The sequence below is a fragment of the Melanerpes formicivorus genome, unplaced genomic scaffold, assembly GCF_026170545.1.
Source record: "Melanerpes formicivorus ecotype bairdi unplaced genomic scaffold, bMelFor1.0.p_v2 SCAF_83, whole genome shotgun sequence".
Classification (NCBI taxonomy): Eukaryota; Metazoa; Chordata; class Aves; order Piciformes; family Picidae; genus Melanerpes; species Melanerpes formicivorus.
This window is the reverse complement of record NW_027142435.1, coordinates 1,865,347-1,880,885: the sequence shown is the minus strand read 5'-3', so window position 1 is coordinate 1,880,885 and position 15,539 is coordinate 1,865,347. Positions and strand designations below refer to the sequence as shown.

At 63.5% G+C, this 15,539-nt stretch overlaps 1 protein-coding gene across 1 annotated transcript; it reads right to left on the bottom strand.

The window, feature by feature from the left end:
• Positions 1-918: 918 nt before the first annotated feature.
• Positions 919-12,488, bottom strand: DUS3L (dihydrouridine synthase 3 like). The gene is made up of 14 exons (XM_068164990.1): positions 12,416-12,488; positions 9,939-10,260; positions 8,756-9,319; positions 7,931-7,972; positions 7,673-7,825; positions 6,907-7,023; positions 6,482-6,547; positions 6,283-6,393; positions 5,676-5,772; positions 5,107-5,182; positions 4,176-4,364; positions 3,962-4,090; positions 2,272-3,357; positions 919-1,911 (listed from the first exon to the last, which is right to left on the bottom strand). Exons 1-13 carry the CDS (start codon positions 12,460-12,462, stop codon positions 3,285-3,287), a joined length of 1,986 nt encoding a protein of 661 aa, XP_068021091.1. The 5' UTR covers positions 12,463-12,488; the 3' UTR covers positions 919-1,911; positions 2,272-3,284.
• Between the last annotated feature and the right edge of the window lie 3,051 nt (positions 12,489-15,539).

Below are 15,539 nucleotides of genomic sequence, written 5' to 3'. Positions count from 1 at the left end.
GCTTCCTTGGGAAGCATCTCCTCAGGCACCTCAGCCATGCTTGCTGTGTCCCCAGGGAGGTAGTGGTGGGGTGCAGCTGGGGGCGGTGGTCCTCTGCCTCTCTGGGGTCTCCCAGGAGGCCCTATAAGAGTTGCCTGTGTCCCTCCCTGCTCTGTGCCACTGTGATGTGGCTGTTGCCATAGGCATGGAAGCACAGAGTCACAGAGGTGGGGTGGCTGGAGGAGGTCTCCAAGATCACCCAGCCCTGAGCCCAGCACTGCCAGGGCACCACCAACCCCTGGCCCTCAGCACCACATCTGCACAGCTTTGAGCCCCCTCCAGGGCTGGAGACTCCCCCACTGCCCTGGGCAGCCTGGGCCAGGCCTTGGCAACCCTTCTGGGGGAGAAACTGTTCCTCATGGCCAACCTAAACCACCCCTGGGGCAACCTGGGGCTCTTTCCTGTCTGTTGAGCTGGGCTGGTGTCTGTGAGGGGGAGTTGAGTGCAGTGTGGCTCTGGGCTCCCTGCTTCAGGAGAGGAACAGCTGCTGGGGGGAGTCCAGTGGGGGCTCTGAGGGGGCTGCAGCACCTCTCTGAGGCGGGCTGAGAGACCTAATGTCCCATCTAACCCTTCCCTGGGACAACTGCAGGCCATTTCCTCTCTTCCTATCTCTTGTAACTTGGGAGAAGTGTCCAGCTCCCTCCCTCCCTCCCTCCCTCCCCCCCCTCCAGTTTATCCAGGAGAGTGTTGTGGGAAATGGAGTTAAAGGCTTTGGTTGAGGCAGACACCTCCCCCCCGGGGGTGTCCCTGGCCCAGCAGGAGGTCAGGTAGGACCTGCCTGCCATGACCCCCCCCCTGCCTGCAGGGCCTGGGCTTGCTGGTGCCCCCCACCCCCCCTCCCCTCCCACCAGACACAGAGCAGGGCTGCAGGGCCAGGCTTTAATGGGAGGACCAAGAGGGAAGGCACAAAGAGAAGGACTCAAAACATTCTGAAGTCTCCCAGCCCCTCCCTGCTGCTTCTGTGCTGTCCTCTCCTGGCTGGGACCTCTTGAGGGTCTCTGCTGCTGCTCTGAGCCCTCTGGCTGGGACAGAGGTAGGGCTGCTGCCAGAGGTCTCTGCTGGCTTGGGGCTTCTGGGGAGGGTCTGGGACCCTGCTGCTGCTTTCTGCCCCTGGGGGCTGGGGCTGGGGCAGGGTCCCCTCCCCATCTGCCCTCAGCTCCTGGGGCTCCTGCTTGAGAGGCTTCAACTCCTGCTGGCCCAGGAGCTCCTCAAGGAGCCACTCCAAGTAGAGGTCATCCATCTCCTGGGCACCTGAGGCCACAGGGTCTTGCTCACAGGGAGCAGCAGAGGGCTTGGGGGGCACATCACAGCCTTGGGAGGTGGTGGTGCTGGCTGTGCCCAAGGAGCTGGCAGAGCCAGAGCTGGCAGAGCCAGAGCTGCCCATCTGAGCAGGGAGCCCCTCCACAGGCCTGGCCCTGGGGAGGGCTCTTGGCAGCTCTGGGGGGGCTGGAGCCTTCACTCTCCTCTTCTTCCTCTGGGGCTCCTGCAGCTGGCCCTGGGGAGCCACTGGCACTGCCCAGGCTGAGAGGTTCCCCCAGCCCCCAGCATCCCCCTGGGCAGCAGCTGGCACAGGAGGGGCAGCACAGCTGAGCACAGAGATGGCCACAGGGGGCTGGGGGGTGGCCACAGGGGGCTGGGGGGTGGCCACAGGGGGCTGGGGGGTGGCCACAGGGGGCTGGAGGGTGGCCACAGCGGGCAGGGGGGTGGCCACAGCAGGCAGGAGGGTGGCCACAGGGGGCTGGAGGGTGGCCACAGCGGGCAGGAGGGTGGCCACAGCGGGCAGGAGGGTGGCCACAGCAGGCAGGTTCATGACCCACTGCAGCTGGCAGAAGCAGGAGGCAGAGATGTGCCCACAGGGAGCCACCTGCAGACCTGTGGGGGTGAGAAGGAGCCATGCTGGGTGGGGGCACCCTCCAGGGCCACCCCCCCAAGCCAGCCCCAATGGCCAACAGCCCCCAGGTTTGTGCCAGGCTTGGGGGGAGCTGGGGGCCAAGGCAGTCCCTGGGGGGAGCTGCTGTGGCAGGGGACAGGGCTGCAGGGCAGGGAGGAGCTGTGCTGCCAGGAGCTGAAGCTGGAGAGGTGGCAGCAGGGACTTGGGAAACTCTCTGGGCAGTGGGTTCCAGGGCACACAGCACCCGGGGGGGCACAGATGCTGGCCCAGGCTTGCTGCCTGCTGTGGGGGAGCTGCCAGGGCTGGGGGGGCAGAGCAGAGAGGGGCAGGGGGAGTCATACCTGCCTGGGGGGCCTGCAGTGCCACCTCCACCAGGAATGGCCCTGCTGCAGGGCAGAGCTGCTGCTGCCCAGGCAGGGGGCACAGGCTGGCTGCACCTGAAAGAGAGGAGCCAGGGCTGGGGGTCACCTCTGCCCAGGCCCCCAGGAGTGCTCCCAGGCTGCTGGGCTTGGGCTGGGTTCCTACCCTGGGGGCAGAGGAGTTGTGGCAGCCCAGAAGCCTGAAGGCTCAGGGGGGCCCTGGGGCCGTGGGCTGGGAGCTGCTGTGGGGGCTGCTCCATTGCCCACTCCATCTGTGCCCCTCTGGGGTCCCCCAGCAGGCACTACAGAGGCTGCTCTGTTCCAGCCCATTGTGAGGTGCATGCTGTCACAGAAGGATGGATCCAGGGCCTCAGGGAAGCCTTCTGCTTGGAGACCTCCAAGACCACCCAGCCCAGCCCTGAGCCCAGCACTGCCAGGGCACCACCAGCCCCTGGCCCTCAGCACCACATCTCCAGGGCTGGAGCCTCCCCCACTGCCCTGGGCAGCCTGGGCCAGGCCTTGGCAACCCTCCTGGAGTAGAAATTGCTCCTCATGACCAACCTGAACCTGCCCTGGAGCAAGCTGAGGGTCTTGCTGCAGGGGGGGTGGACAGGATGACCTTTGAGGGTGCTGATCCCTTCTGTGACATCCTGGCAGGAACCAAGGCTCCTGCTAGGAGCTGTGTGTGGTGGGGAGGAGCTGGGACAGCTCCTGCCACGAATGGAGGCCAAAGCTCAGTCCTGGCCTGCAGCCTGGCCCTGGGCAGGTCACTCCCTGCCAGGGAGGCAGCTCTGGCTGTGAGGCTGCAGCCAGCTGCTGGGGAGCAGCTGCTGGGGAGCCTGTGGCAGGGGGTGATGGTGCAGGGGTGAAGGCAAACACAGCCTTAGAAACATCAACACTTTATTTCCTGGGGGTGCTGCTGAGCAGCTCCTGGCCACCTCCCAGCCCTGAGGCCTCCTCTTGACTTGCTGCCCCGGAGCAGGGCCTCAGCAGAGCTATCTGTAGGAGTTTGCTTTGTGCTTAGGCAGGAAGGTGAAGTTGGTAGGAACTGGTCCCAGAAGCAGTTCACTAGAGGAAGAAAAGAACAAAGCCAAGCTCAGAACCACAACCCAAGGAGAGGTTTGTGCTCAGTACACTTGGACTGGATGACCTCCAGAGGTCCCTTCCAGCCCCCAACCACGCTGGGATGTGGTGTCCTGGAGAGCAGGGCTGGGGAGGAGCAGCTGAGGGAGCTGGGGGGGGTTTAGTCTGGAGGAGAAGAGGCTGAGGGAGAGCTCCTTGCTCTCTGCAGCTCCCTGAGAGGAGGCTGCAGTGGGGTGGGGGTTGGGCTCTGCTCCCCAGGAGAGGAAATGGCCTCAAATGGTGCCAGGGGAGGCTGAGGTTGGAGATGAGGAAAACCTTTGCTGCAAGAGTGGTCAGGGAGGGGCTGAGGCTGCCCAGGGAGGTGGTGGAGTCCCCAGCCCTGGAGGTGCCCAAGAAGCCTGGGGCCAGGGTTTGGTGGCCATGGAGGTGTGGGGCTGCTGGTTGGACTGGATGCTCTCAGAGGGCTTCTCCAACCCAACCAATTCTTCTATCTACCCCTCCCTGGGAGGCTGCCTGCAGGCACAGGGCCTCTGTGGGGCCCTGCCATGTCCCTTCCTAGCAGCTGAAGTTGCTTCCAAGGCTTTGTTACCTTATTTTGATCCAGTCCTCCACGTTCTGGCTGGCCATCAGGGTCTCCAGGTAGTCCCTCCCCAGGTAGTAAGGTGGCCTCTCGTTGATCTTCTGAGGCAGGTGCTCCAGCAGCCCAACTGGGATGTACCTGCAAGGGAATGCAGGAGCTGTGCTGCTGCCCCCAGCACTGCAGCCTTGCCCTGTCCCAGCTCCTCCCAGCCAGCAAGAGTCACCTGCAGAGGAAGGAGAGCCACTCCAGCAGGAACTTCCTGGTCTTCTCCACTCCCTGTGTGTCTGAGCCCCAGTGCTCCAGGCCATAGTTGGTGAAGTCTTTGAGGATATCAAACCTCTGGCTGGAGGAGATGTCCCAGTGCCTCTGCTCCTTGATCTCAGTGAAAAGCCAGGGCTTGATGAGTGCCCCTCTGTAAGCACAGGACAGCTGCACTGTCACTCCAGAAGGGGCCAGGCTCTCCTCAGCAGGACCAAGGGCAATGGACACAAAGCTGCACCTCAACATGAGGAGAAGCTTCTCTGCTGTGAGGTGACAGAGCCCTGCAGCAGGCTGCCCAGGGGGGTGTGGAGTCTCCCCCTCTGCAGAGCTTCCAACCCCCCCTGGATGTGCCCCTGTGTGACCTGCCCTGGGTGATGCTGCTCTGGCAGGGGGCTGGGATGATCTCAGGAGGTCCCTTCCAACCCCAACCATCCCCTGATTCCCATGCCTGATGCTCCTGAAGGTGCCAGCTCATTTAAGAGGCTCCCAGCCCTTGTTTGCCAGCCAGTGCTGCTGAAGGTTTGTTTCCAGCTGCAGTAGGAAGCTGCTGTTAGTTCCCACAGACACAAACTGATTTCAGCTGAGTAGCACAGGATGGGTTGGCTTGGAAGGGACCTTCAAGATCATCCACTTCCAACTCCCCTGCCTTGAGCAGGGACACCTCCCCCCAGCCCAGGCTGCTCAAAGCCTTGAACACCTCCAGGGAGGAGGCAGCCACAGGCTCCCTGGGCAGCCTGCTCTGGTGTCTCACAAGACACAGCCTGACCCAGATGAAGCTTCTCCTGTTCTGGGTTTATTTAGGGGGGTGGGGGGGGTGGGTTTAAATCCCCCCTTTTTTTCCTTCCCTCTTGCAGTGAGAGAGCTGAGAGGAGAAAGGGAACCTCAGCACTTGCCTGGCAATCATCACTCCTGAGACCCCCAGCTCCAGGGCTCGGTTAGCATCTTCGTAGGACAAAATATCTCCGTTCCCTGGCCAGGAGGAAGGGAGAGGCCAGAGGTCAAAGTGAGAGAGGAGGGCAAGTCAAAATGAGCTAAAGCAGGCATGGGACAGCAGCCCAAGTGCACACACTGTCCCAAGCAGCTCTGCAGCTCCTCTTTGGAGCCTCCCAGGGATGTTGCTGCTGGATGCTCCACTCGAAAGGGAAGTGAAGGCTTTCTCCTCTCTGCTTCTCCACTCCCAGCTCCTACCCTGAGGGTTGAGCTGGGAGCTGTCTGTGCCACGCTGCCCAAGGCCCTGTGCTGGCAGCACTTCTTGCCTGCTGTCACCAAGTGCTTTGTGCCCAGCCTGCACCTTCCCCTCCTGTGCTCAGTGCCCATCGCCCCCAAGCACAGAGGCAGCTGTGGGCTGCAGAGGAGCTGCTGCTTCCCCCCAAGCCTTCCCCTGGGAGCCTGGGGCTTAGTTCTTTTGAAGACAAACAGGAGACACCTTCAGTCCCTGGGGCAAGGCAAGAGCAGCACCTACCAAAGAGAGGCATGGGGCTGGCTGCCCTGGCACACTCAGCAATGTACTCCCAGTCTGCACTCCTGGTGTACCTCTGCTCCCTGGAGCGGCCGTGGAGCTGGGCAGGAGAAGGCACAGTGAGGAGGGAGCAGCAGAACAGGAGCACTGCAGGAAGGTCCTGCAGCATCCTGGCCTGCAGGAGCAAGAGTGTGACCAGCAGGAGCAGGGCAGGGACTGTCCCCCTGGACTCAGCACTGGGGAGGCCACATTTGGAGTACTGGGGTCAGTTTTGGGCTGCTCACTCCAAGGAGGACATTGAGGAGCTGGAGCAGGGACAGAGAGGGACAACCAAGCTGGGGAAGGGTCTGGAGAACAGGGCTGAGGAGGGGGAGCTGGGGGAGCTGGGGGGGTTCAGCCTGGAGAGGAGGAGGAGGCTGAGAGGAGGCTCAGGAGCACCTGGGAAAATCCTCTCCTGAATTTTTTTCTCTGGCAATAGCAGAAACCACTTAAAACACAGAACACAGCTCTCAAAGGTCTCCCAGAGAGCTGCTCAGGGTGGGGGAGGGAGGTGAGCATGCTCCAGGCTGCCATGCAGAGCAGAGCTGCCCAGCCAGCAGCACTCCTGTACCGTGACCATGGCCGCTCCCCACTCCCGGATCCTGGGGATGATTTTGTGAGCCACATTGACCTTCTCCTGCACCCCTGTCCGGATCTTCACGGTCAGTGGGACATCCAGCACCTGCAGGCACAGGAGAGGGAGGCCAGGCTGAGGCAGGAGGTGGCTCCAGCAGCTCCTCTCTCGGGGCCTGGCAGCTTCTCTCACTCACCGAGTTCATCCCTCGGACGATCTGCTCGAACTTGTTGGCTCTGGTCATGAGGGCACAGCCTCCTCCCTGCCAGACAAACAGGGGCAGAGTCAAAGACTTTTGGCTCCCATGCAGAGTGAAGAGCCTCCTCACAGCTGCTCAACAGCAGCCCTCTAGCCAGGAGGTGCAGGTAAGACTTGGGAGCACCTCAGGGGAGGAAAAGGGCTGCAGGCAAAGAGCTTGGACAATAAAAGAGCCCAAGAGAGCTTTGCCCTCCCAGCTTCTGCCTGCTGCCAGGCAGAGACAGCACAGCACTGCCTGCTGGAGCTCAGTGCCCAGAAGTGAACTGGGAGCTCTGGCTCAGACTGGCAGGAGCTGATCAGGCTGAAGCAAAGGAGGAAAACCTCCTGAAGGCAGCAAACCAGGCTGCAGAACCTGCTCCTTACCTTCTTGTAGACCAGGTCGATCGGACACCCAACGTTGATGTCCACAAAGTCCACTTCAATGGTCTGGTTCAGGAGCTCTGCACACTTGGTCATGGTGTCTGGAAAAGCTCCCTCCAGCTACCAAAGAGGGACAGGCTGCATGAGCTGCAGCCTCCCCCTCTGCCCTGCTGAGACCCTACCTGGAGTACTCCATCCAGATCTGGAGCCTCTACCACAGGAAGGATCTGGAGGTGCTGGAAGGTGTCCAGAGCAGGGCCACGAGGAGGAGCAGAGGGCTGGAGCTGCTCTGCTATGAGGACAGACTGAAGGAGTTGGGGCTGTTCAGTCTGGAGAGAAGAAGGCTCCCAGGAGACCTTCTGGTGGCCTTCCAGTGTCTGCAGGGGGCTCCAAGAAAGCTGGGGAGGGACTTTTGAGGGTGTCAGGGAGTGATAGGACTGGGGGGTGTGGAATAAAACTAGAAGTGAGGAGATTGAGATTGGATGCTAGGAAGAAGTTGTTCCCCATGAGGGTGGTGAGAGCCTGGCACAGGTTGCCCAGGGAGGTGGTGGAAGCCTCCTGCCTGGAGGTGTTTGCAGCCAGGCTGGAGGTGGCTGTGAGCAACCTGCTGTGGTGTGAGCTGTCCCTGCCCATGGCAGGGGAGTTGGAAGTGGCTGAGCTTTGAGGTCCCTTCCAACCCTAGCAATCCCATGGTTCTGTGAGCAGCAGCTGCCCCACTCATGGCTGAGTGCTGACTTGCTGGGCTGCCAAGCTGCCAGCGCTCCCTCACCTGCACCCCGAAGAGGTCCTCGGTGTGATGCCTTTTGAGGAGAGCCCACTCGGAGGCCTGGCCCTGCAGCAGGTTGGTGCACACAGCCATCTCCCCACAGGTGACATCAGCCCCAAAGCCTTTGCAGACCCTTCGGAAAGGGAGGTTCCCACACTTGGGAGGGGCAGCAGAGAGGGTTTTGGTCAGGAGCTTTGCTGCCTCCCCCGCGCGGCAACGGCCAAATGCCTCTGGCGGAAGGGAAGAGAATTATCTACCCACCGTGGTCAGTGGAGCCAGGTAGAGCTTGCCTTGGATTTCCAACTGGAAAACACGGATGGAGGAGCACGTTAGAGGGGCTGAACCAGCAGTGGCTAAGCAGGAAGACAGTCCAGCTGGCAGTTTTGTCCCTTGCTTTGGGTAAAACCCAGGGGGGAAGGCAGGAAACCACCAGCGGAGAACCTCAACTACCCCACAGGGAGCAGCATCTGGACTAAAGAACCAGAGACTCTCTGCTCCAACCCTGCTCCCTGCTCCCACCCTGCTCCCTGCTCCCACCCTGCTCCAACCCTCCTCCCTGCTCCCACCCTGCTCCCACCCTGCTCCCTGCTCCCACCCTGCTCCCTGCTCCCACCCTGCTCCAATCCTGCTCCCTGCTCCAATCCTGCTCCCTGCTCCCACCCTGCTCCCTGCTCAGCTTGCAGAACACTCAAAGCAGGTACAGATATCAAGGGCTGGAGCTGGCTAGTGGGTGCAAGGCAGGAGGTAAGGAGGAGGGGAAAGAGGCAATGGTCTCAACACAAACCAGGCAGCCCCAGCCCCGACTCTGCTCTCAGGGCACTCCCACTCTCACTGACAGCTCAGCTCCAACCCTCCTTCATCTGCAAGTGGCTGCAGCTCCTCTTGGTCCTCACCCCTCCAAGGGCACCACCACAGCCCCACAAATTCACCTTCCTGCATCCTTCCCCTCGTGACAGCAACGTGGGCCCCAGGCAGCTCTGTCCTCTGCCTGCCTCTCGCCCAGCCCAAGCCTCTGCCTCTTTCCCAGGCACAATCTCAACCACTCAACAGGTACAGGAGGGACAGCAGCAGCAACCAAGCCCTCACCTTCCTCTTCTCACACGACCTCAGCTTTATCACATCTTCATCTGTCACTGGGCCTATTGTTTTGATGGAGGAGACCTCTTCGCTGCCTGTGGGGTCAGGACTCTGCAAGCCATCTGGCTTGGGATCTTCTCCCTGCTCTGCCAGCACAGGACCCTGGAGACCATCTCCCAGGCTCTCCTGGGGTGCTGTGCAGTTGGAGAGCTCTTGCCCTTTGCCTCCCTTCTCACCAGCCCCACGGGGCTTGGCCAGGGCTCGGAGGTACTCCTCGGCCCTCCTGAAGCTAAACCTCCTCTTGCGCAGCCGCTGCTGCAGCTCCTTGGGGAGGCTGTTCCTCACCAGCACCTTCCCTTCCCAGCGCCTGGCCAGCTCGGCGTCCACGAGGTTCTGGTAGCCCTGGCCCAGGTGGGCCTGGGCGAAGCGGCAGGTGACCCCAAAGCTGCACTGGCCAAAGGTCTGGAAGAGCACACAGCTGCTGCCCAGGTCCGCTGGCTTCGTGGCCATGTAGGCGGCGACGTCGTGCAGGAAGCGGCAGCGGGGGCCGAAGGAGCACTTCTCTGCACACCCCTGGAAGGAGGGAGAGAAGGGGTGAAAGCCTCTGCCCCCCCTGCCTGCCTGCCTGGGCACACCTGCACCTCCCAGCACAACTCAGGTGAGCCTGGCTCTGCCTGCCCCTGGAGCTCTGCACAGCACCCAGCGCTCCCCAGGAGCGTGCTGCAGAAGGGCAGCCACACAGCCACCCAGGAGGCACTTCACTCCTTCCTCTTCAGGCAGTCACTGAACCCCAGCGTGGAGGGGATGGGAGGGGCCTCTGGAGGTCATCCAATCCAACCCCCCCTGCTAAAGCAGGGCACCCACAGCAGCTTGCCCAGCATCACAGTGGCCTGGGGGGGTTGGAAGCTCTCCTCGGGAGACTTCACAACCTCTCTGGCTGCTCTCCTCCAGGCTCAACAGCCCCAGGCAGCTGATGCTTCACTTGTCCCTCTCAGCTCTCCCTGCTTCACAGACACCTAACAGAGGTGGGTTTGACCCTGGCACACCTTCCCTCCTGTGAGTTTGTCCCAGTCAGGCTCCATCTTCCATCTGCTTTCCTAGGCTTCAAGCAAGGACAGCCCTGGAGCAGGAGGAGCCCCCAGCTCCCCCCTAAAAGAGATCACACACCCCCCCCCCCACCCCCATGCCCTACCTGTGTTACTGATGGGCACAGCCTGTTCTGCTCATAGTGGTTGGGTTTCATGCAGGGCCTGCTCTTGTTCTGCCCCCGGGCTCGCTTCCTCTCCACAGGTTCCTTCTCCTCTGCTCCATCCTCTTGGCTCTCCCCCTCCTGACCAGGGTCCTCCGACCTCAGCCGCTTGGCTGGGGGCTCGCTCTGGCAGCTGCCAACCTCCTCTTCTTCCTTCCCCTTGACCTCTTGCTCCTTCTCCTTCTCACCCTCAGCCTCTGCTTGGCCATCAGGCTCACCCCTGGCCCGCAGGTAGGCATGGAACTGCTCCTTGGTGGCGAGGAACCTTTGGAGACACAGCACCTGTGTGACTCCCCCCGTGACAGCTGGAGTAAAGTGCCAGGGGAGAGGCGGATGGCAGGGGTGGGCACAGGACCAGGGCAGGTGAGGGAATGGAGCAGCCGGGCCCGAACTGGGAGGGTGGCTGTGGAGAGGCCAGGCACAGGTCTGGGGTGGTCACAGAGGCCCCGGGGAGATACCAGGGGCAGCTATGGAGGAGCTGGGCACGTCCCGGGGGCAGCTCTGCAAGCCCGGGCGCACAGCAAGCGTCTCGGAGGAGCCAGATTCGTCCCGGGGGGGTGCTGGAAGCCCCCAGACGTGTAACAGCGGGATGGGGGGCAGGCACGGGATGGGGGGGCAGGCAGGGGATGGGGGGCAGGCAGGGGATGGGGGGCAGGCAGGGGATGGGGGGCAGGCACGGGATGGGGGGGCAGGCAGGGGATGGGGGGCAGGCACGGGATGGGGGGGCAGGCACGGGATGGGGGGGCAGGCACGGGGTGGGGGGGCAGGCACGGGGTGGGGGGCAGGCACGGGATGGGGGGCAGGCAGGGGATGGGGGGGCAGGCACGGGATGGGGGGCAGGCAGGGGATGGGGGGCAGGCACGGGGTGGGGGTCAGGCAGGGGATGGGGGGGCAGGCACGGGATGGGGGGCAGGCAGGGGATGGGGGGCAGGCAGGGGATGGGGGGCAGGCAGGGGAGGGGGGGGCAGGCACGGGGTGGGGGTCAGGCAGGGGATGGGGGGGCAGGCACGGGATGGGGGGCAGGCAGGGGATGGGGGGGCAGGCACGGGATGGGGGGCAGGCAGGGGAGGGGGGGGCAGGCACGGGGTGGGGGGCAGGCAGGGGATGGGGGGCAGGCACGGGATGGGGGGGCAGGCACGGGATGGGGGGCAGGCAGGGGATGGGGGGGCAGGCAGGGGATGGGGGGCAGGCACGGGGTGGGGGGCAGGCACGGGGTGGGGGGCAGGCAGGGGATGGGGGGGGCAGGCAGGGGATGGGGGGCAGGCACGGGGTGGGGGGCAGGCACGGGGTGGGGGGCAGGCAGGGGATGGGGGCGCAGGCAGGGGATGGGGGGCAGGCAGGGGATGGGGCGCAGGCACGGGGATGGGGGGCAGGCACGGGGATGGGGGGCAGGCACGGGATGGGGCGCAGGCACGGGGATGGGGGGGCAGGCACGGGGATGGGGGGGCAGGCACGGGGATGGGGGGGCAGGCACGGGATGGGGGGGCAGGCACGGGGATGGGGGGGCAGGCACGGGATGGGGCGCAGGCACGGGGATGGGGGGCAGGCACGGGATGGGGCGCAGGCACGGGATGGGGCGCAGGCACGGGATGGGGGGGCAGGCACGGGGATGGGGGGGCAGGCACGGGGATGGGGGGCAGGCAGGGGATGGGGGCGCAGGCGCGGGATGGGGGCGCAGGCGCGGGATGGGGGGGCAGGCGCGGGATGGGGGGGCAGGCGCGGGATGGGGGCGCAGGCAGGGGACGGGGGGCAGGCAGGGGACGGGGGGCAGGCAGGGGACGGGGGGCAGGCAGGGGACGGGGGGCAGGCACGGGACGGGGGGCAGGCAGGGGACGGGGGGCAGGCAGGGGATGGGGCGCAGGCACGGGGTGGGGGCAGGCACGGGGTGGGGCGCAGGCAGGGGATGGGGGGCAGGCAGGGGATGGGGGGCAGGCACGGGGTGGGGGGCAGGCACGGGGTGGGGGGGCAGGCACGGGGTGGGGCGCAGGCACGGGGTGGGGGGCAGGCAGGGGACGGGGGGCAGGCAGGGGACGGGGGGCAGGCACGGGACGGGGGGCAGGCAGGGGACGGGGGGCAGGCACGGGACGGGGGGCAGGCACGGGACGGGGGGCAGGCGCGGGATGGGGGGGCAGGCGCGGGATGGGGGGGCAGGCGCGGGGTGGGGGCAGGCGCGGGGTGGGGGGCAGGCGCGGGGTGGGGGGCAGGCGCGGGGTGGGGGGCAGGCGCGGGGTGGGGGGGCAGGCACGGGCCGGGGGGCAGGCAGGGGACGGGGGGGGGAGGTTTCTATACGGAGGTGCCGGGGACAGGGATGGTTGCGGCGGGGCCTGGGCACGCACTAGAGGGGTTGTGGCGAGGGTTATGGAGACCCTGGGCACGTACCGGGGGTCAGGGAGGGCCGCGCAGCCCTGGCCCGCACTCACCGGGCGCGGACCGGCGCCACCCCTGCCGCCGCCGCCGGAGCCGCCATGCTGCCGCACGCGGCGATGACGCAAGGCCGGGGCGGGACCACGTGACGGGCGCGAGCCGGAGGGCGGGTATAAAGGGCGCGGCCGCGGCCCGGCCGGCTCACAGCGGCGGGCGGTGGGGCTGGCGGTAGGGGTGCTGCTGCTGCGCTGCTCGCAGCCCCCGCGGCGCTGCTGAGCTGTGCCCGTCCGGTTACGGGAGACCCTGAGCTCTCAGGGCTTGTGTGCGGAGGACAAGAGCCCTGCCCCAGGAGTGTTCGAGAACTGCACCGTGTTGGGGGCTGTCTGAGTGGGGAGGGGGCACTGCTGTCGTCCTTTGCTGTGGCTGTTCAGGGCTTCTTTTGGGGCACCTCCTGGGCGGCATCTTATGAGGGATTTGGGATGAGCAGGGGCTAAGAGCGGCCCCTGGACTGCTTTTGAGCAGAAGCAGGGCTGGTTTGCGGGAGAAGGGGCGGGGGTGTGTGTGTGTGTGCAAACTCTCCATGGGTTTCTGCCTTGTAGGTTCTGAGAGGGTCTGTTGATAGTGGGGAGAGGGTCTGGCTCCTCTGCCTCTCCCCAGCTGTCACCTGGAGGAGATGCAGCTCTCTGCAAACGTGCAGGGTGCTTGGTGTGGGCTTTTTATGCGTTTGGGGGTTTGTTTTAGCAGTGAAGGCAGGGCTGGGTTGCTCTGCCTGCCCCCCAGGGACTGAGCCATCTCCTGCTGCCGCAGAGCTGTAAATCTGCCTCGGAGCTGGCCCCAGGGCAGAAATGTTGTTGCAGTTCCACTGGCAACAAGATTTTCCATACTACCCTTTGGAAACATTTTCAGGTTCAATCCAGCTGCGGCACAGGAAGGCTTTGCCTTTCCACTGCTGGTGGCCCATGGGAAGAGCTGGTACAGCCTGGTACAGCCTTCCTTGCAGCTGTCTGTGTGCCATTGTGCCTCCTTCCTCCTGTGGGGATGGATGATGGGGCCATGAGACAAGGCTACCTTGTCTGTGGGGGCTGGGGGTGTCCCCTGACGTTGGCTGTGGCCAACATGAAGCTGACTCCACGTCCAGGGGGCTGCCACACATCCCTGATGGCTGCCTTGAGGCTGTCCTGCTGATGCCCAGGAGACTGGCTGGAGGGTAAAGTCTGCCCTTGTGTTTGCTCTGTGGGTGGAAGGCCAGGCTGAAAACAGACTTGATGTGCCAAGTGTGGTGTGTTTGTCAGGAGAAGGAACACACAGACCCCCTGCTCCCTCCTCTGGAGCCACCACATCTTCCCCAGGTGTCTGGGACACTCATTTCAGCTGGTCCATAGTCCCAGCATGCCAGGAAGGGCCAGAGCCTTGCCTGTGATCTCTGAGCCTGTGCCTGGCATGCGTGGGCCTCCAGCAAGAGAGGTCTTGCAGCGAGGGGCTTTGGTGTCTCGTGGGGTGGGACATGTTCAGAGCTCTCCTGGATGAGGTTTTCCTTTCCAGCTTAGCCTCCCAGCCCTTCCTTTGCAGCTACACTCCGTCATCTGCACAGCTTTGCTTGACTCACTCTTGGCCTGGGCTACCAAGAGGGTGAGAAATAGCTGCCCAAATGGAGCCAGACCTGTGCTCCATCTTCTTTCCTGTCCCCCCCCACCCTGCCTGAGCTGTGTCTGAGGACCTTTGCCAGGCCCTTTTAGCCAAATGAAAAAAATGACCTCTTTGTTTCCAGGAGCCAAATGAAGGAGGCTGGAGAGGCAGTTTCAGCCCTGCAGTGTGCTTAAAGGATGGATGTGAGGGGAGTCAGGAAGTCTGTGGTTGAGACTGGATGTTAGACAGAAATCCTTGACAGTGAGGGTGGGGAGACACTGGAACAGGCTGCCCAGGGAGGCTTGTGGATGCCCTTTCCCTAGGGGTGTTCAAGGCCAGGCTGGATAAAGCCCTGAGCTGGTGGGAGGTGTCCCTGCCCCTGGCAGGGTGCTTGGGACTGGATGATCTTGAAGGTCCCTTCCAAACCAAACAGCTCTCTGGATCTTTGCAGGTGCCAACAAGAGGAGGCAGAGAGGAACTTTGGAGCTTTACCTTTAGGGGCTGCTAGAAGCTGGTGAAGGAGCTGTGCTTGTGGTGCTGGGGAGTTATGGTGGTGCTGAGCTTGGCTGTGGCCATTCAGGGGTGAGGTTGCACATGGGGCAGGGTAAGGTTGCATGTGGGGCTTTGATTTTGGTGCTTTCCTGTTTTCTTGTTGCTTTCCTGCAGTCCTCTCCAGCTGCTCCACCAGAAATGTCCTTTGGGAGCAGCTGGGAGCCCCCTGGGAGTTGTTCTGGGGCTTCTTTGTCATTGCCAAGGGTGGGCAGGTTGCAAGATCAGGCCAGGCTGCTGGGAGAGGAGCTCTGGGCTGATTGGGTGTTAATTAGTTTTGGAGTGAAATATGAGGAATGCAAAATACTATTTTAAGCTTCAGCTTGGCTGAGGGAAGGAAGGAAGGAAGGAAAGGAGGCCCTGGGGATTCATGAAATGATTTCACTGATGTGTTTGGAGGGGCAGCAAGCCTGAAGCCAGAGTGCTTTTGACTCACTCTGCTCAGCTGAGGTCACAGGCTTTTGCATCTAATCCCTTCTCAGGGCACTGCCTCAGCAGCTTTATGAGGCTGTGCCTCAGGCAAGCTTCCCAAAGATCCCAAGCAAAGGGTCTGGAAGTGGAGCAGGAAGCCCCTGGGTGCCTCTTGGGCACTGAACGGGAGCCAGCTGCAGGCTGCATGTCCTGCCCGAGGTGCTGAGCAGCTTGGTGATGTTCATCACTGGTTGCCAAAGGATGGATGTGAAGGGAGTCAGGAAATCTGAGGCTGGAGGTGAGGAGGAAATGCCTTGGGGTGAGGGTGGGGAGACACTGGAACAGGTTGCCCAGGGAGGTTGTGGATGGCCAGGCTGGATAAAGCCTTGGGCAACCTGGGCTGGTGGGAAGTGTCCCTGGCCGTGGCAGGGGGTTGGAACTGGATGATCTTGAAGGTCCCTTCCAACCCAAAGAGCTCTCTGGATCTGTGCTAGGGACAGAGAGGTGCTGCTCTTGGCTGCTTTAGCTGCTTCACCCCTTGCTGTAGTCAGGTTGTGCTGGGGTTGGAAGTGGGGCCGGGGGGGAGGCTGCGCT

Coding starts and splice junctions, on each gene's coding strand:
- DUS3L (XM_068164990.1), bottom strand. CDS start 12,462: ATGGCGGCTCCGGCGGCGGCGGCAGGGGTGGCGCCGGTCCGCGCCCG. Junction 9,320..9,938: donor TGTGCCCATCAGTAACACAG/GTAGGGCATGGG, acceptor CCCTCCTTCCAG/GGGTGTGCAGAGAAGTGCTC. Junction 3,358..3,961: donor GAGGACTGGATCAAAATAAG/GTAACAAAGCCT, acceptor TTCTTCCTCTAG/TGAACTGCTTCTGGGACCAG.